Source organism: Neophocaena asiaeorientalis, unplaced genomic scaffold, assembly GCF_003031525.2.
Source record: "Neophocaena asiaeorientalis asiaeorientalis breed wild unplaced genomic scaffold, Neophocaena_asiaeorientalis_V1.1 scaffold756, whole genome shotgun sequence".
NCBI classification, from domain to species: domain Eukaryota; kingdom Metazoa; phylum Chordata; class Mammalia; order Artiodactyla; family Phocoenidae; genus Neophocaena; species Neophocaena asiaeorientalis.
In genome coordinates this window covers 194,652-212,264 of record NW_020172477.1, presented here as the reverse complement: position 1 = coordinate 212,264, position 17,613 = coordinate 194,652, and the positions used below count along the sequence as shown (strand labels likewise).

Genomic DNA, 17,613 nt, shown 5'->3' with positions numbered 1-17,613 from the left:
TATTAAAAGAAAAAAAATATTATGAAGTTATCTGAATGAGAAAAAGGCAGCATATAAGCTGAAAATATACATTTAGGGGAAAAAAACCGATGCATAAAGAAGCCTGTGAATTATCAATTACAAGTTAGAAAGGAAAACAGGCAATCACTGAAGCTATCAGGTAAATGGGATAGTCCATGATGAGGAAGGCAATTGGAAGAAAGCACATCAATCTACCAGTCTATCTATTAAATATCATTGTGTGCCCTAACTTGGAGTATTATTTATTGGTTATATCATTTCATTAAGAAAAAATAACGGAGCTGGAGAAATTTCAAAAAGGCTAACTAAATTACAAAGGGAAAGGGAAATAAAAGATGACTTACCAAAATCAAATCAAGAAAAAAAAAATCCTTTGTAATCTATAATCACGTTTTCATCCCCCCCCCAAATTTATATAACATAGGCTATATGTAAAAGAAATAAAAACTTCTTAAAATACATAATTTCCTATTTGTAAAATGAAGACAAGAAAAACTAGTTATAAGAATTAAATTTTTAAAAAGTAAAAATAAAGGGCTTCCCTGGTGGCGCAGTGGTTGAGAGTCCGCCTGCCGATGCAGGGGACACGGGTTCGTGTCCCGGTCTTTTTTTTAAAAGTCCACAAAAAAAAAAAAAAAAAGTAAAAATAAAAACCACAGTAAATTAACTATACTTCAATTTAAAAATGGTTTAAAAAGAAGAATTAAATTAGATAATGTATGTAAAGCACTAGTGCCACATCAAACATGTTGGCAATGCTAGTCCTTTTTTCTCCTTCAAAAAACATCAAAGAAAGAAAATTGGGGGGCTTCCCTGGTGGCGCAGTGGTTGAGAATCTGCCTGCCAATGCAGGGGACACAGGTTCGAGCCCTAGTCTGGGAAGGTCCCACATGCCGTGGAGCAACTAGGCCCGTGAGCCACAGCTACTGAGCCTGCGCATCTGGAGCCCGTGCTCTGCAACAACAGAGGCCGCGACAGTGAGAGGCCCGCGCACCGCGATGAAGAGTGGCCCCCGCTCGCCGCAACTAGAGAAAGCCCTCGCACAGAAACGAAGACCCAACACAGCCAAAAATAAAAATAAAATAAAACAAAAAAAGAAGGAAAATTGAAGAATAACAAAGATAGGTCAAATGTCTATAAACAAGTAAAGACTAGAGATCGGTGAGCACACATTTGCTCACCACAATCCTACATTTGGGGGAAACCACTTGAAACCTGAAAATTCAATTTAGGAAATTTTACATCATTGTTTCCTTCTACAAAAATTTCTTTGAATGCATACTATGTGCTAAGCATTGTTGTAGGTGAGCTTAACAAGATGGACTATCTTTATCTTCATGGAGTTTACACTCTAGTGCCGGAAAGAGAGGTAATAAAAATAAACAATATCATTAAGAGGTAAGTGTAATGAAGAAAATAAGGTAATAAGTGCCTGGGGGGAGTTACCACTTTCAGTAATATGGTCAAGAAAGGGTTTTCTGAGAATTTAGAAAAAATAACACTTTAAACAACCGGGAAGAACATTTTATAATCTGGATATTTGTGTGAACAACCATAGCCACTGGGATGGCCAGCATGGAAGAAAATCCTAATCCTCCTCCTCATATAAACAGCTGCAAGAGGGCACTAGACTAGATGTAACATGTTGATAACTCAGTATGTCCCCTGTCGTGGTGCAGCAAGAACTCAAGAGTAATCCTTTCAAACTGCTTAAGAGGAGCTAACTGAATACTTCTGATTTTGATGCAAAATTGGGCAAGTGATTAAGTTCAGTGCATACATATCAATTACAAATTTAAAAGAATAAGTATAGTTCAAATTTATATGGTTCATTTCTCATTAATCTAGTAGACTTAAAAGTGAAACAGTCTTTTCTAGCAAATATGACCCTAGATGTTGGATGGGTAGCATATTTAGCTTGATTTTTTGACATTAAGAGATATCCAAGTGTTGCAGAAGTACACAATCCACTGCTCGTCTGTGAAGCTCTGAAGTGTTACTGCAGGATGGTAGGCTGGCAGAATGTGCCAGATGCCATTTTATAAATGCTCACTTTGAAAGGAGACAGGTAATCATTCTGTAGGCCAAATATATATATATTTGATCACTCATTCGCTTCTCTTTTTACTCTATCAATGTAAATTAAGAATTAGTAAAAATTATACTTGGAAGCCTAAATTTTAGTCCTGCCAAGGTTGAGTCTTGGTCCTGCTGGAGGCCACCTATACAGTCTTGGACACTGCATTTAACTCTCTGAAGCTCAAGTTTTTCTCTTTTGAAAAATGAGGGATCTGGACTACAGTTAATTTCAACTTGAAAATTCTATTAAATAATTAACTTGAGAAATGTAAGAAGTAAAATTAATTTGAGATTTTTAATAACAGTATGTGTAGAACACACCAAGAATGGATATTCTGGAGAGGGGCACTGGACTCAGAAAAAACTAAAAGTATGTCACATCTTATTTTACATAATCCTATGCTTACCTTTGTGACAGTGATGAAATCTGGTCCAAAGAAGACACTTTTTACTCCTTCAATCCTAAATAACTGCCTGTGAAAAAATTTTAAGAAAGAGATAATAAAATGTTTTATTATGGAAAAGTCTACAACAGAAGTCCCCAACCTTTTTAGCACCAGGGACCAGTTTCATGGAAGTCAATTTTTCCACGGAGGGCGGGGAGGGGTGGGAGATGGTTCCAGCAGTAATGCAAGTGATGGTGGGGAAGGTTCAGGTGGTAATGGGAGTGATGGGGAGTGATGGGGAATGGCAAATGAAGCTTCCCTCGGTTGCCCACAGCTCACCTCCTGCTGTGCGGCCTGGTTCCTAACAGGCCGCGGACCGGGGGTTGGGAACCCCTGGTCTACAATATACATAAAAGTAGAGAGAAATGTAAAAGAACCTCCACACAGTCATCACCAGTTTTAACAATTAGCAAATCATGGCCAATCTTGTTTCATCCTCTTACCCTACAATCCAGCAATCCCACTCCTAGTTATTTAACCAAGAGAAATGAAAACATATGCTCCATAAAGACTTGCACGTGAATCTCTTTTTTTTTTTTTTTTTTTTTTGCGGTACGCGGGCCTCTCACTGTTGTGGCCTCTCCCGTTGCGGAGCACAGGCTCCGGATGTGCAGGCTCAGCGGCCATGGCTCATGGGCCCAGCCGCTCCGCGGCATGTGGGATCTTCCCAGTCCGGGGCATGAACCCGTGTCCCCTGCATCGGCAGGCAGACTCTCAACCACTGCGCCACCAGGGAAGCCCTGAATCTCTTTTTTTTAATTTATTTATTTACTTTTGCCGCTTCGGGTCTTCGTTGCTGCACGCAGGTCCTCTAGAGTTGCGGCGAGCGGGGGCCACTCTTCACCGCGGCGCTCGGGTTTCTCACTGCAGTGGCCTCTCCTGCCACGGAGCATGGGCCCTAGGCACGCGGGCTTCAGCACTTGTGGCATGCGGGCTCAGTAGTTGTGGCTCACAAGCGCTAGAGCGCAGGCTCAGTAGTTGTGGCACACAGCTTAGTTGCACCGCGGCATGTGGGATCTTCCCAGACCAGGGCCTGAACCCGTGCTTCCTGCACTGGCAGGCGGATTCCTGACCACTGCACCACGAGGGAAGCCCTGCACATGAATCTTTATAGCAGCTTTATTTACAATACCAAAAACAAAAAAATCTGGAAATGTCCATCTACTGAGGAATGACTAAACAAACTGGGAATACCCATACAATGTAGTATTACTTGGCAATAAAGAGAAATGAACTATAGATCCACACAAGGACAAGGATGACTCTCAAAATCATTATACTAAATGAAAGAAGCCAAACACAAAAGACTATCTGGTTCCATTCATATGAAACTCTAGAAAAGGCAAAACGGTAGCGGTGTAAAGAATATCAATAGCTGCCAGAGTGACAGATGTGTTAACTAACCTTTCTACGTAATCATTTCACAATGTATATGTATATCAAATCATCATGTTGTATACCTTAAACAATGCTTTATGTCAATTACATCTCACAGAAGCTGGAAAAAACGTTTTTTAATAAAAATTTAAAAATTAAAAGTCATTGCCATAAAAAGAAAGTTAGCAGGGTGTGGAGGTGAAGCAAGAAGAGACTGAAAGCAAAGGGAAATGAGGGATCTTTTACAGTGATAAAAATGTTTTATATTTTTATTTTCTTGGTGGTTACACAATTATATGTACTTATCAAAACTCACTTAAAATTGGTGAATTTTATTGCATGTAATTTATACTTCAGTAAAGCTAATTTTTTAGAATCCTGTGAGAGAATGAAGGGCAGATTATAATTTGAAAAAGCCCTTCAAGGAATTTTGAATTACAGCTTCCTTCCCCAATCACTGACATATGTACCACACCTAGTAGACTCTCGAAAGCAGTTTCTTTTTTCCCAGCCTTAGCAACAAAAGCTGACATACTCCAAAGAAGGTTACAGTTTCCTTTTCTTTGTCTACCATTGCAAGAATGCTATCAAAATTACTGCTTTGAAATTATTTAGGAATTTGTCTGAAACTATGTCATCTAAGTCCTTTACACAACCACTCCATGTTAAATTTGCAAGTGGTCACAAGATTTCTGGCTGCAGCTTATGATCCATAAACCAAAGCACAGACCTTTAAGTAGGACCCTTGATTAGCACAATCAGCAAAGCTTTTTTTTTTTTCCCAAATGAAAGGACTGTGCGAAGGAATACACCTGATCTACGGTCCGTATGACGGAGACTGCTTTAGGAAAGAGTTCACAGGTTCTGTCCCTAAAAGAAAGAAAAAGCGGAAACAGGAGTTTCAAACATTATTAGACATGCTTTGTTATTTAGGTTACTCTCCTTGGGACAATTTCAACTTGTCAATGTCCAAAATAAAATATGAAAACACTATCCCAAATGTAGTCTAACTTGTTCAGAGTACAAAGACTATTACCTCTCTTAGGCTGGACACTAGGACTCTGTTAAAGTTCGACTGACTTTTTTAAGCATTGCATCATATCCAACATGACTAACTGAAAGGTCAGGTTCTTCTATCCCATAATTGTGCTATTCATTTAGAAAATTTAAACACACGGCTTAATATTTATTTCTGTTAGATTTTTATCTTATTTGCTTTAAGCCTAAAAAAACTTTCAAAAATGTCTCTGAATTTTGCCATCCAACAGATAAGCAAATCCTCTCATCTGAAAAACTGATAATTAAATCTTTATTAATGTTGCTGATTTTTAAAAAGTCCTGAATAAACATGCCAACTACAGGGATTCAGAGCCCTTTTACATGTCCCCGAAGACAGGTTTACCCTCTTCTTACATTTCTTTGTCTTGTCTACAAGGACAGGAAGAAACATGTCAAATGCCTCCCTGAAGTAAGATACATTACTCTTTATTCATTCATTCAACTAGTATTTGAATACCTGCTGAGTAGCAGACACTGTACTAAGCACTAGGGATACAACAACAAGCAGAACAGACTGGTTTCCATCCTCATGAAGCTTATGTTCTACCTTACAGTAAAAACATTCTCTGCTAAACAACAAAAACAAGGCTGACTGAAGATAATAAATTCTGTAAACCGGAGAAATGGGGATTTTTGCCAACTGAACATCTGACAGAAATAATCTCCAACTAATCTGTAACTGAATCAGTTTGGGCTTTTTTATTTTTACATTTTTTAAAATACAAAATATGTGAGCTTGTACGTGATGTAAACATTTCAAACTATACATAGAGAGTGAAAATGCCTCTTGACCACCCTTCCCAAATCCACTGTTATCAGTTTTGTGTACATTCTTCCAGACCTCTTTATCAGTGCATTTTTGTTGTTTTGTGTTTTTTGTTTTCATACACATAATAATCATAATATATTCATTGTTCTGCAACTTGCTTTCTTCAATAACAAGTATGTCTTAGAGGTCATTCAGTAAATATGAGTCCACCTCATCCTTTTTATTGTTTTATTGTTTGTCCATGCAGACTATGGACGAACAAAGTTTATCTAACTCTTCCTACCGATGAATATTTAGGTTGTTTCTAACTTATTACCATTACCAACAAGGCTGCAATGAACATACTTGCACACTCCTTATGTACATATGTGGCTGTTCTCTAGGGTAGTGTTTTTCAAAACCACCAGTGAGTCGTAAAATCAATTATATAGTGACCAGGATTTTATCTAATAAAATAAAACAGAACAGAACAGAATAATATAAAAAGCACCAGAAAGGAAATACAAGACTGCTTTAGGGACTTCCCTGGTGGCGCAGTGGTTAAGAATCCGCCTGCCAATGCAGGAACACTGGTTCGATCCCTGGTCCGGGACGATCCCACATGCTGTGGAGCAACTAAGCCAGTGTGCTACAACTACTGACCCTGCGTTCTAGAGCCCGCAAGCCACAACTACTGAGCCCACGTGCCACAACTACTGAAGCCTGTGCGCCTACAGCCCATGCTCCGCAACAAGAGAAGCCACCACAATAAGAAGCCTGTGCACCGCAACAAAGAGTAGCCCCACTCGCCACAACTAGAGAAAGCCCGCGTGCAGCAATGAAGACCCAATGCAGACAAAAACAAATAAATAAAAAAAAAATTTATAGGGCTTCCCTGGTGGCGCAGTGGTTGAGAGTCCGCCTGCCGATGCAGGGAACACGGGTTCGTGCCCCGGAGCGGCTGGGCCCGTAAGCCATGGTCGCTGAGCCTGCGTGCCCGGAGCCTGTGCTCCGCAACAGGAGAGGCCACAACAGTGAGAGGCCCATGTACCGCAAATAATATATATATAATAAATAAATAAATAAATTTATTGAAAAAAGAATGTTTTATACCTTATAAAGGCGAAAATTGCCCCATCAAACACTTGTTTCATACCTATATATACATATGTATATGTACATATTTATGTATATCTGTGTATGTATATGTGTGTATGTATATAGCGAGTCATAATATAAGATGTTTAATAGCTGATTCACTTTGTTATAAAGCAGAAACTAACACACCATTGTAAAGCAATTATACTCCAGTAGAGATGTTAAAAAAAAAGTTTATTACTGTGGCTGGTATTAAAAAGTATAAAAAACAAATGCTCTAAGATATATTCCAAGAAGTGGTATGTTTAGGTCGAAGGAAATGTGCATATTTATTAATTAGAAACTTTAAAAACGATTCCGGGGATAAGCATATTCCTGGCTCCCCTAAATGAGACACATTAAATGGCTGTATGTATACAGAAATAGTTATCTAAGTTTTATTTTCCCAATATCCTTGGCAATCAGTATCAGTCTTAGGTTACCAAAAATTTCAGTTGATGTGATTGACCTAACATTTCTTATTATAAATAACTTCTCTAGCTATCAGTTAAAAAGGGGTTTTATAATTTTATTGTTTGTGCTTTATCATTAGACATACATTTAACATGTCTTTAGTGAATTTAAAAGCTGTCACCACTGAATGTAAATTGGTGCAGCCACTATGGAAAACAGTATGGAGGTTCCTTAAAAAACTAAAAATAGAGCTATCATATGATTCAACAATCCCACTCCTGGGTATATATCCAGAAAAAATGAAAATTCTAATTCCAAAAGATACACACACCCCAATATTCACAGCAGCACTATTTACAATAGCCAAGACATGGAAACAACCCAAGTGCCCATCAACAGACAACTGACTTAAGAAGATGTGGTACACATGTTCAATGGAATCCTACTCAGTCATTAAAAAGAATGAAATAATGCCATTTACAGCAACACGGATGGACCTAGAGAATATTATACTTAATGAAGTAAGTCAGACAGAGAAAGACAAATACTGTATGATATCACTTATATGTGGAAACTAAAAAATAATGCAAATGAATCTATATACAAAACAGAAGAAGACTCAAAGACACAGAAAACAAACTTACGGTTACCAAAGGGGATAGAGAGGGAGGGACAAATTAGGAGTATGGGATTAACAGATAAGGACTACCTAAAACAGATAAGCAACAAGGATCTACTACATAGCACAGGGAATTATATTCCGTATCTTTTAATAACTATAATAGAATATAATCTGGAAAGAAAAATAACTGAATCACTTTGCTATCCACCTCAAGCTAACACAGTATTGTAAATCAACTATACTTCAATAAAAAATAAATAAAAATAAAAACTGTCACCACTCACTAGTTTATTAAAAAATCATGCCACATCTGATAACTATTATCATTTATAGTTCTTAGGGGAATATTTTAGAAACTATTACATTTTGAAACATCTAGAAATCCAGCTATCCTTGAGAATAAAATGATCATGTTATTATTGTTTTCTAAAAACAGGGTTTTAAAGATTTAGAATGGATATCTGCCTCATTTTTTTTTTTTTTGGCCACATGGCACGTGGGATCTTAGTTCCCCAACCAGGGATCGAACCCACACCTCCTGCATTGGAAGCGTGGTGTTTTAACCACTGGACCACCAGGTAAGTCCTGCCATATTATCATTTTGATAGATTTTTTAAAAGGAAAAATATAAATTCTTATTTAGTCTTGCTGCAGATCTCTTAAGTACATCCCTTTTCAGGAGAAGGGTTTCCTAATATCAACTCTTACTTTTCTTTATCTCTCACCTGAAAAGAAAATAATCTCTATACTGAAAAGATGCAATGCACATAAAAGTAAAATAGCTAAAAAAGGCTACCTTAACCCCCGAAGTCAGTTATTTATGTTTCTTGGTAAAAGCAAATTAAAAATAGTACTATACCTAGCCAGAGGGGAGCGAAATGCTGTAGCTGGTGTGGGAAAATCCATGGTCCTTGTCTCAAGAACTGGTTTTCCTGGAATAAACTTTAAACTGTTGGGATTTGGGGTATCTTGTGTTTGAATAAACATGTGTCTCACTAAAAGAGAAAAAAGAAAGAATGTTATTCTAGAAAAGAAATGTTAACAAGTTTATGGACTATGAAGTGCTCATTTTCAGAGAACCAAAAGAAATATGGAAAATTAGAAAAAAAGAACATAAAGCTTTATTGCCCAAGCTTACAGAGTAAGAATTGTTAAGCAACAAATTTATCAAAATATTTAGGATAACTTCACTGAATTTTATATTAATACTAATTATTTAGATAGTTTTGTTACTCAACAGATTGTAGCAATATCCTACACGTAAGTAGGAAGGCATATCATAATTCAGGAGTCTTAGATGGATTCTATTTGGTAACTCAATACCAAATTAGCTATAATAATAAATCATCATCACTTTCCAAAGTGCTAACATTTTTTAAAATAAATAAATTTATAATAACAAATGATATTTATTTTATGCTTACTTATTACAGAGACAGGGCTGAGTGCTTTATATATACTTAAGCCTTTAACAATCCTATGAAGAATGTATTATTGTTCCCATTTTACAAATGAAGAAACTGAGGCTCAGAGATAAGTAACTTGTTAAGTCACTAAGAGTTAAGTAACTTGTCCAAAGGTATAGAATTAGTGACATTATAAATTATCATGTAGGTGGGAATCTATGTGAATTACTTTCTAGAATATTTTAAAACTATCTTTAGAGGGCTTCCCTGGTGGCGCAGTGGTTGAGAGTCCACCTGCCGATGTAGGGGACACAGGTTTGTGCCCGGGTCCGGGAGGATCCCACATGTGGTGGAGCGGCTGGGCCCGTGAGCCATGGCCGCTGAGCCTGCACGTCCAGAGCCTGTGTTCCGCAACGGGAGAGGCCACAACAGTGAGAGGCCCGCGTACCGCAAAAAAAAATAAATAAAATTTAAAAAAAATTATCTTTAGAGATTCTTTTCTTCTCTGTTCCTTCTAGGGCCATGATCAGATTGAGAATAAAAGAATCTTTAATTTCCTACCTTGCTATTATGAATAACAGCTCGTAGGACAAAAAGATAATACTGAGGTTTTAACAGTTTAAAACTATTAAACAGGGTCTGGTTACTTATTATGAAAATAAACCTTCTGACTTAAAAAAAACAAATAGCACCACCCAATTCTCTTCTTAGAGCAGTATATGGAAATAAGTTAATTTATTGAGTAATTATCATGTGCTGGGCATGGTGCTAAGCACTTTATGCGAATTATATCATTTAATCCTTACATCCTGCCAAGGAGGCACTGTTTTTATCCTAATTTATAAATGAGGAAACTAAAGCTCAAAGTCACTCGGCTAGCTAAGTGACAGAGCCAGGATTCAAGCCTGGCCAATTCTCCAGCACTGACTTGTTTAACCACTGTGCGTACTACCACTCCATAAGTATTAGTGCCAAGCATAGAAGAAAAATATACTTAAGATCAGTCTTTCTATCCTATCATAATCTTCATATCACATATCTTAAGAAAGAGTAAAATATCAAAAAACAACAGTTTTATTTTAAATTAGAAAGAGATTAAATTTGGCAAAACATATGGTTGGTATAAAAATGCTTTTCTTAACTGTTAAAAGAGAAGATTCTAATTTGACAGCTGAGATTGTTTTTGCACCTCGCCGTGCAGTTCCAGCTAACTGATATTGAGTCATTTCCTTGGTAAAGTAGAAATTGAAACTAAACTCCCATACGTTTTGCTTAAGTCACTGTCCTGTAAAGATATTAGTTGGTGACTTGGTGACCAGGCAAATCCTAAAAAAGAAAAAAATGAAAACTGATAACCTCAGTGTTGAAGTACTTGATTTAAAATATTTATACTTCCAACCAATAAATTCCTCTGACAATCTACACTACAAGGGAACAATTTTTCAGATGGAACATTATATAAAGTGCTGCTGCCACTTTCTGTAAATATACAGAAAACAAGGTTCTTTTAACCCTGGCTCTGACCAATCATCTCTGTGGCCTTTCTTAATAATTTATTGGTAACCAAAATCTCTGCACATATTAGGCACTCCACCAATATTTGAAGAATTAAATCTGGCTTTATTCTACTCAGTCCATTTGTGTAAAACTATACATGCAGAAAGAAAAATTTTTAGAAACACTTGAAGAACTATAAATGTAAAAAATTATTTAAGCGAGTATAATCTACATATGTCTGAAATAGAAAATATGATAAATATATGATATCACTACATAAATTTTAACAATGAACAAAGGTACTTCAAAAAAAGTAATTTGACTAGGTATTAACAAAATCATTCCAGTCATAGCCTAAACTGGGTTAAATTAGGTATTTCAAAAATGACTCTCAGATCCATCATCCAGAAAGATCCTCTGAAAGTGTCATAACGGTTACAACAGGAGAGAAAGGCTCTTGTAAAATAATCTTTCCTATTATGCTTGGTATAATAGGTAACAGATTAAAAGGTAGGCATAAGCTCCCCCTCAAGTATAAATTAATGGTGCTTGAAGTCAATATCAAAGACTAAAATCAGCAGGTTTCCAATTTGAAAAGCCTAGATGACCACATAATTCAGTTCTACAAAATTTAAAAGTCTAATTAAAGTAGCTTAAGATGCTGAGTTGCTCAATATTTATGCCTAAATTCTTCTGTGACTCAAGGAGACAGAAACTGGCACTCCTGTTCTTGCCCCAGGATACAGAAGAGGTAAGGTCTCTATCCTGATCCAACTCATGGCATTAGCCAGAGTTAGCCACCTTCCAGAGTAGCATGGCCACAAGGAGGAGTTCAAGGTAGTGATGGAAATGGAGATGGACCAAGAGCTGAATCCCAATTCTTACAGCTCCATAAGCACATATAGGTAGGCATTCCCAGACAGACAGACACACATACACACACCCTCCCCGACAAGGTTCCCTAACCATGTGACAGTGGTCATATTGCAAAAATTTTCAAATCCTATCTTCATACTTATTTCCAATATTAAAGAAAGTAAAAGCATGTAACATCAACAAGACGGTCAACAAAACCATAGTGATTAATGTTGACAAAAAAAGAAAAACTACATTCAAAGTACTATGTCCTAAGGCCTGGGTGAAAGCTAGAAACTTACTGATTTTAGAGGTATTCTTATCAAAATAAGGAGGGCAATAGCTTAAAATACATATGATTCTTTGAAACACAAACCCATTTGTAACTTCTTTCTATATTTTTGTTTCAGAAATCATTTATTGAGCAACTCTTATGTTCCAGAAGATGTGTTACACAAGAAACTGAGATTTCATAGAAGTACTGGACACTGTATTCAGGATTCTTGAAATTTAAGGTCAAATGATATGTGTAAGCAAATAATTATAGCAAAGTGTAATTTATGGCAGAAAAAAATGTTATATTCTTTTTATAGGCATCTGACTAGAAAATTTACAAATTCTCATTGTTCATGACCCACAAAATTTCATTCAGGCAGTTTGCTCTAAAAGAGATGAAATTTTACCTGTGTTACATAAGGTTGCAGGGAGTGGGAAAAGTGGTCTCCAGATAAACTGATGCAGAGGTTCTTTCTTAATGGTATATGGATTCATCATATGACAGAATCTACATTTAAAAACAAATAAAAATGACATTTTAAGAGATAATCTCTTAAGCTCAAGTTTCTACTTCTCATATATAAAACAACCATAACGAAAATAATAACAAAGATGAATTTTCATTTTCCATCCACAACATTATTTCCACTCCCTCACACAAGCAATATCTACAAACAATTTAAAAACAAGAGCTCAAGGGGAGATTTACAGCCTTTATAACTGAGTGTATATAGAATATACAACACCTGGTGTAAAGAAACAGAAATGCATCTACATTAGTGATTTATAACCTGGAGTTCCAGACTCTTAGGTATGCATGAAGGAGGCAAAGAGCTACAAACTGTTTTTCCCATTTTAGATTTAAAAACAACTAAGTGATAGAGTCACATGGTTCAAAATTCAAAGGGAAGAAAAGTAAATACAGTGAAAAGTCTTCCTCCTTTTCTGTCTCTACCACCATGTTGCCATGGAAAGAGACAACCTATGCTATTTGTTTTGAAAGGCATTTCAATACCTCCAAAAGTCTAATCGAAAATATACTATTCTCCACCAAACTGCTAAAGAAGTCAACAGTCTATACGTGCTTTCTGACTGGAAACATATCGATGCTGCTTTGTAACTTTGGTTATTTTACTCTGAATATAATCAGAATGAAATAACCAAAGTTACAAAACTTCCAAAGTGTTGACTGGCTACTTTTTTTTTTTTCATGGATTTGACTAATTAAAAACGAAGGGAGGCAAGAGGGAAGACATATGGGAACATATGTATATGTATAGCTGATTCACTTTGTTACAAAGCAGAAACTAACACACCATTGTAAAGCAATTATACCCCAATAAAGATGTTTAAAAAAAAAAAAAAAATGAAGGGAGAAGGGAAAACCAAATACTACTAGAAAAGTAAACAAAAGGAGATGTTACTAGTGAAAAATTTTAGAAATCTGACGCAAGTTACATGAAAAAAATGCAGTTTACTTTAAAATACTATTGCCATCCATTCCAATTTTCATTTCACAGGAGTCACTGAGGAATTTTAAGCATATTTATGATCACTTTTTGTTTTTTACGTTTCTCTGATTATTTTCAACCTGCAAACTCATAAAGAGGAGGGACTGTCTTCATTGCTGTCCCTAGCCACTAGCATGATGACCTACCTCAGTTCCTCATTTCTAAAATGAAGTTAATATTCACCGCTAACTCATAAAGACTGGGGCAAACACGGATCCAGATAATCCATGTAAAGTGCTTACAACAGTGCTAGGCCATGTAGTATGTGTTCAATAAATGTTAGCTACCACTATTATTAGTATGCGATAGGTGCCCAACAATTGTTCATTAAATGGAATTCAGGTTTGGGGTGAAAGCATTTTTATCTATAGCACACTGCCTAAATCTTGGATACCTTGCAATATGGAAGTACACCGAGGACGGAACTACACCTGGAATACGGAAATTTCCTTTCAGCCCACGGAAAAGGCAGAATGGAGATGGGTTTTTGTATATTCTGACGGAGATGGGTTTACAGTAATAAAACAGTAAAGGTGAGTTAAATTATTCCAGGAAGACATCTACTCAAAAAGAAGAGAGGGAAACAGGAGGCGACTAACAAAAAATCCTTCTGCAAACCTAATTATTTTAGGAAACGCATTTCAACTTCAAGAGCATCCTTAGCACTAAAACCCCTAACAAACACTCAGGAGGTCAACCCTCGTTAGGCCCTCTTCTCCTTTTGTTCCATAAGAGAAACCAGGGTACAACAATCTACTTAACGTCCTCAGTGCCTTTCACCTAACCAGTGTTAACAGGTGTCCCTGGGAAGCCAAACGCAAAGACAGGGCAAACGGAAAGAGGAAAGACAAGGGAACGGAGTGGGTTTGGTTGGTGGGGCGCGGAAATCTGGAGTTCCAGCACTTAGATGCTGTGTGACTTCAGATAGGTCACGTTCCCCTTCTAGGTAGGCCTCACTAAGAAAATGAGTGACATTTTGACGTTCTGGTTTTGTGTTTAAAAGGCAGAGCGAATGCACGGGGTGGAGGGGCTGGAGGGGCCCCGATTTAAAAACAGCTCCTCTGTGGGGTCCCTACAGCCGGTCTCTGAGAGTCTCCCCACCACAGGGACTCAGGCACCGGGTCTCGGAGCCTGGGACAAGGCCGGCAGGGCCCGCCAGAACCGGGTCGCAGAGCTGCCTCACCGAGAGCTGCCCACCTCAGGGTTTAAACCCCCAACTTCGGCGATGGGGGTGGACCCAAAGGCAAGGTCAGGGGCACTTCTCCCCACCTGGTGTAAGAGAGGGCGGGCGGGGAGGCGACCGCTCTGCTGGCTAAGCCCAGCGGTACCGCTATACGCAGCCCCGGGCTCACCACTTACCGCCTCCGCAGCCCAGCGGCAGCCGCCGCAGCTCCCCAGCCCAGGAGGGCCGCCGCCGCCATCTTGGTCCGAGTGCGCAGGTGTGGGATAGGCCGCTCCACTCCCCCACAGCCTTCGCAGCGGTGCTCAAGCCCCGCGCAGGCGCAGGCCGGCCGGGATCTGGCAAGGCACCGTGGATAGCGCACCCTACCGGCCGCGCGCGGCTCTGCTGCGGATGAGCGGGGCGGGCTTGCGTCGGCTGTTTGAAATAATCACCTACCTACTTCCCGAGGCTGGGAGACGGGGAAAAAAGAAATCCTTGCGAAGCTTGCGCAGGCGTCCTCAAACAAGCACGAGGGACTCCGCACGCATGCGCGGAACAGTGCATTGCTTTTCCCACTTGATAGGTGCTGCGTTTGCACAGCCTGATCCTGCGGAACATTCTAGACCCGCCCATTGCCTCTGGTAGGAACCTGCTTGCCATTCAGGCCCAGTTCAGTGACTGTCTCAAAAGATGCCCTGAAGCATACCCTGGGAAGGTTCTCGCCTTTCTCCAGCGAGCTGCCTGCTCTTCTCCCATGGGGCCCCTGTGGGCCTGGGTTAGGCTGGGTTTGTGGACTCGATCATGTTGGACCAACAAGCACAGAGAACTCACCTCGTGTGGAGCTGCCTTTCGCTGTATAAGCATGAGTATTGAGTGATTTCCAGAGCAAAGTACAAAAGTTCGTTAACTATTCTCCAGGATCTTACTGGGGTAAAAAGCTTTCTCTAGGACAGCTGTTCTCAAAATGTGGACTGAGGGCAGCAACCGCATGGGAACACGTGGGAAGTGCAAATTATCACACAGCATGTTAGACCTACTGAATCACAATCTCTGGAGCTGGGGTCCAGTAATCTGCTTTAACAAACCCTCCAGGTGATTCTGATGCAGGCTAACGTTTGAGAAGCACTGTTCTAGAAGATATACACAGAGGACTGGTTTCTGTAAAGGAAACAACACACCTGTTGTCGGACAAGTTGAGACCACATGGAAGGGGAGGCCTCTAAGGGGGTGGGCGGGGCTTCAGGCTGTGGCTGCTCTGGGGCTGGACACGTGAGCCTCCTCTGAGTGCATCTTACATTCTCAAGGCTGCGTGTTGGCTTCTGTCTTTGCTGACCCATTCTAGACCTCAGTGTCATCCACGGCTTTCCCCTTTACTCTCTTCTAGACCTTGAATCAAGTGTGCAACGTGGCTCTTCCACCCAAGAACATGCCCCAGTTAGAAACCATCTTGCTGTCTTCAACTTCTCCCTCTCTTATCTGTTCCTTCCCATAAGAAAAATCCTGCCTTGCCCCAAACCACCTTAAAACCACCACTTTTTCTTCCCCCTGCAAAGTCGAATGGCATAAAAGAGTTGTCTACACTTTTAGTCTCTAGTTTTTCACCTCCCACTCTTCAAACCACTGAAAGCAGCCTTCTGTGCCCCACCGGTGTGGGGAGGGGAGCTGATCTAGACAAGACCACCCATATCATCCATGTTGCTGAACCTGAAGGATCCTTCTTGGGTTTTACCTTTCTTGACCTCTGGAACATGGAATGCTGAGGGTCTCTCCCTCCCTTTCGTAATCTGATTCCTTGGCTTCCCTGGCACCACAACTGCCAATTTTTCCTATTATTTTTCTGGCTACTCCTTCTCCTTTCTCCTTTGCAGGATTTCATCTGCCCACCTCTTAAGTGTTGGTGCTTCGGGGGACCTCATTCCAGGTAGTACTCTTACGATTTTTGTGTGTGTGTGTGATTAATTGACAAACTTCAATTAATTGACAAACTTCAGGGAGTTATGCCAATTAGCATTTCAGTCAGCCACCAAAATATGTTTCTCTCCCTTGCAAAAACTGGATTAAAAAAATTGGGGAGAGGGTCTTCCCTGGTGGTGCAGTGGTTAAGAATCCGCCTGCCAAGGCAGGGGACACGGGTTCGAGCCCTGGTCCGGGAAGATCCACATGCTGCAGAGCAACTAAGCCCATGCACCACAAGTAGTGAAGCCTGTGCGCTATAATTACTGAAGCCTGCACTCCTAGAGCCCGTGCTCCGCAACAAGAGAAGCCACCGCAATGAGAAAACTGCGCACCACAACGAAGAGTAGCCCCCGCTCGCCGCAACTAGAGAAAGCCCGCGCGCAGCAACGAAGACCCAACGCGGCCAAAATAAATAAATAAAATAATTCTTTTTTTGCCAATTATTGGTCATTTACATTAAGTGGAAAACAAAACTGGTTAGAAACAGCACCTACAGTATGATCCCATTTACGTAGAATAGTTTGTGTCTCTGAGTATGCGCTTGTATGTGTGAGCATAAAGTGTCTGGAAGGCTGACTGCCAGCCTCCTTTCTCTTTCCCCTCCACTGGCTGTTTTCAGTTCCTTAAATATGCTGAATTATTTCCCACCTAAGGGCCTTTGTATAAATTGTTCCCCCTTCAGGGAACAGTGCAGAAAGCCACAGGCACCCCCAGCCAAGGAAAAGGACCACTGCTTCATGATCCCAAGCCCCTTCCTTGCAGGAGGCAGGTGTAGAAGGAGGAGGAGACTGGTCTTTGAGCCTAACCAAGGGAAAGGAAGAAAGGTGTAAGGCAGATACAAGATGGAAGTTTGAAAGACTTGGCTAGATTTTTTTAATACTTGACAGTAAGATAGAAAATAAGATAGTTTTTAAAGATGAAAGTAACCAGAAAGCAATGGGATTTGCCGAATTTCAATCAAGCAGTGAGGCAGGAAGAACAAAAAGATGACATTTAAGCCCTTTTTCTGATTGTATCTTACCGAACTCATTCTGTTCAAAATACTGG

The 17,613-nt window shown here is 39.5% G+C and overlaps 1 protein-coding gene across 4 annotated transcripts in view; it reads right to left on the bottom strand.

Moving 5' to 3' along the window:
- NFU1 (NFU1 iron-sulfur cluster scaffold) overlaps window positions 1-15,086 on the bottom strand; it is a 29,101-nt gene extending 14,015 nt beyond the window's left edge. Inside the window, exons 1-4 of one of the 4 annotated variants that reach the window (XM_024738191.1) lie at window positions 15,067-15,086; window positions 12,345-12,445; window positions 8,763-8,898; window positions 2,508-2,574 (exon numbers count right to left, since the gene is read on the bottom strand). In XM_024738191.1, coding sequence (XP_024593959.1) covers window positions 2,508-2,574; window positions 8,763-8,898; window positions 12,345-12,435 — 294 coding nt within the window. In that variant the 5' untranslated portion in view covers window positions 12,436-12,445; window positions 15,067-15,086. Of the gene's footprint in view, window positions 1-2,507; window positions 2,575-8,762; window positions 8,899-12,344; window positions 12,446-14,717; window positions 14,756-14,807; window positions 15,015-15,066 lie in introns of those variants that run through there. The other 3 variants (XM_024738188.1, XM_024738189.1, XM_024738192.1) reach the window with 3 other exon arrangements.
- Between the last annotated feature and the right edge of the window lie 2,527 nt (window positions 15,087-17,613).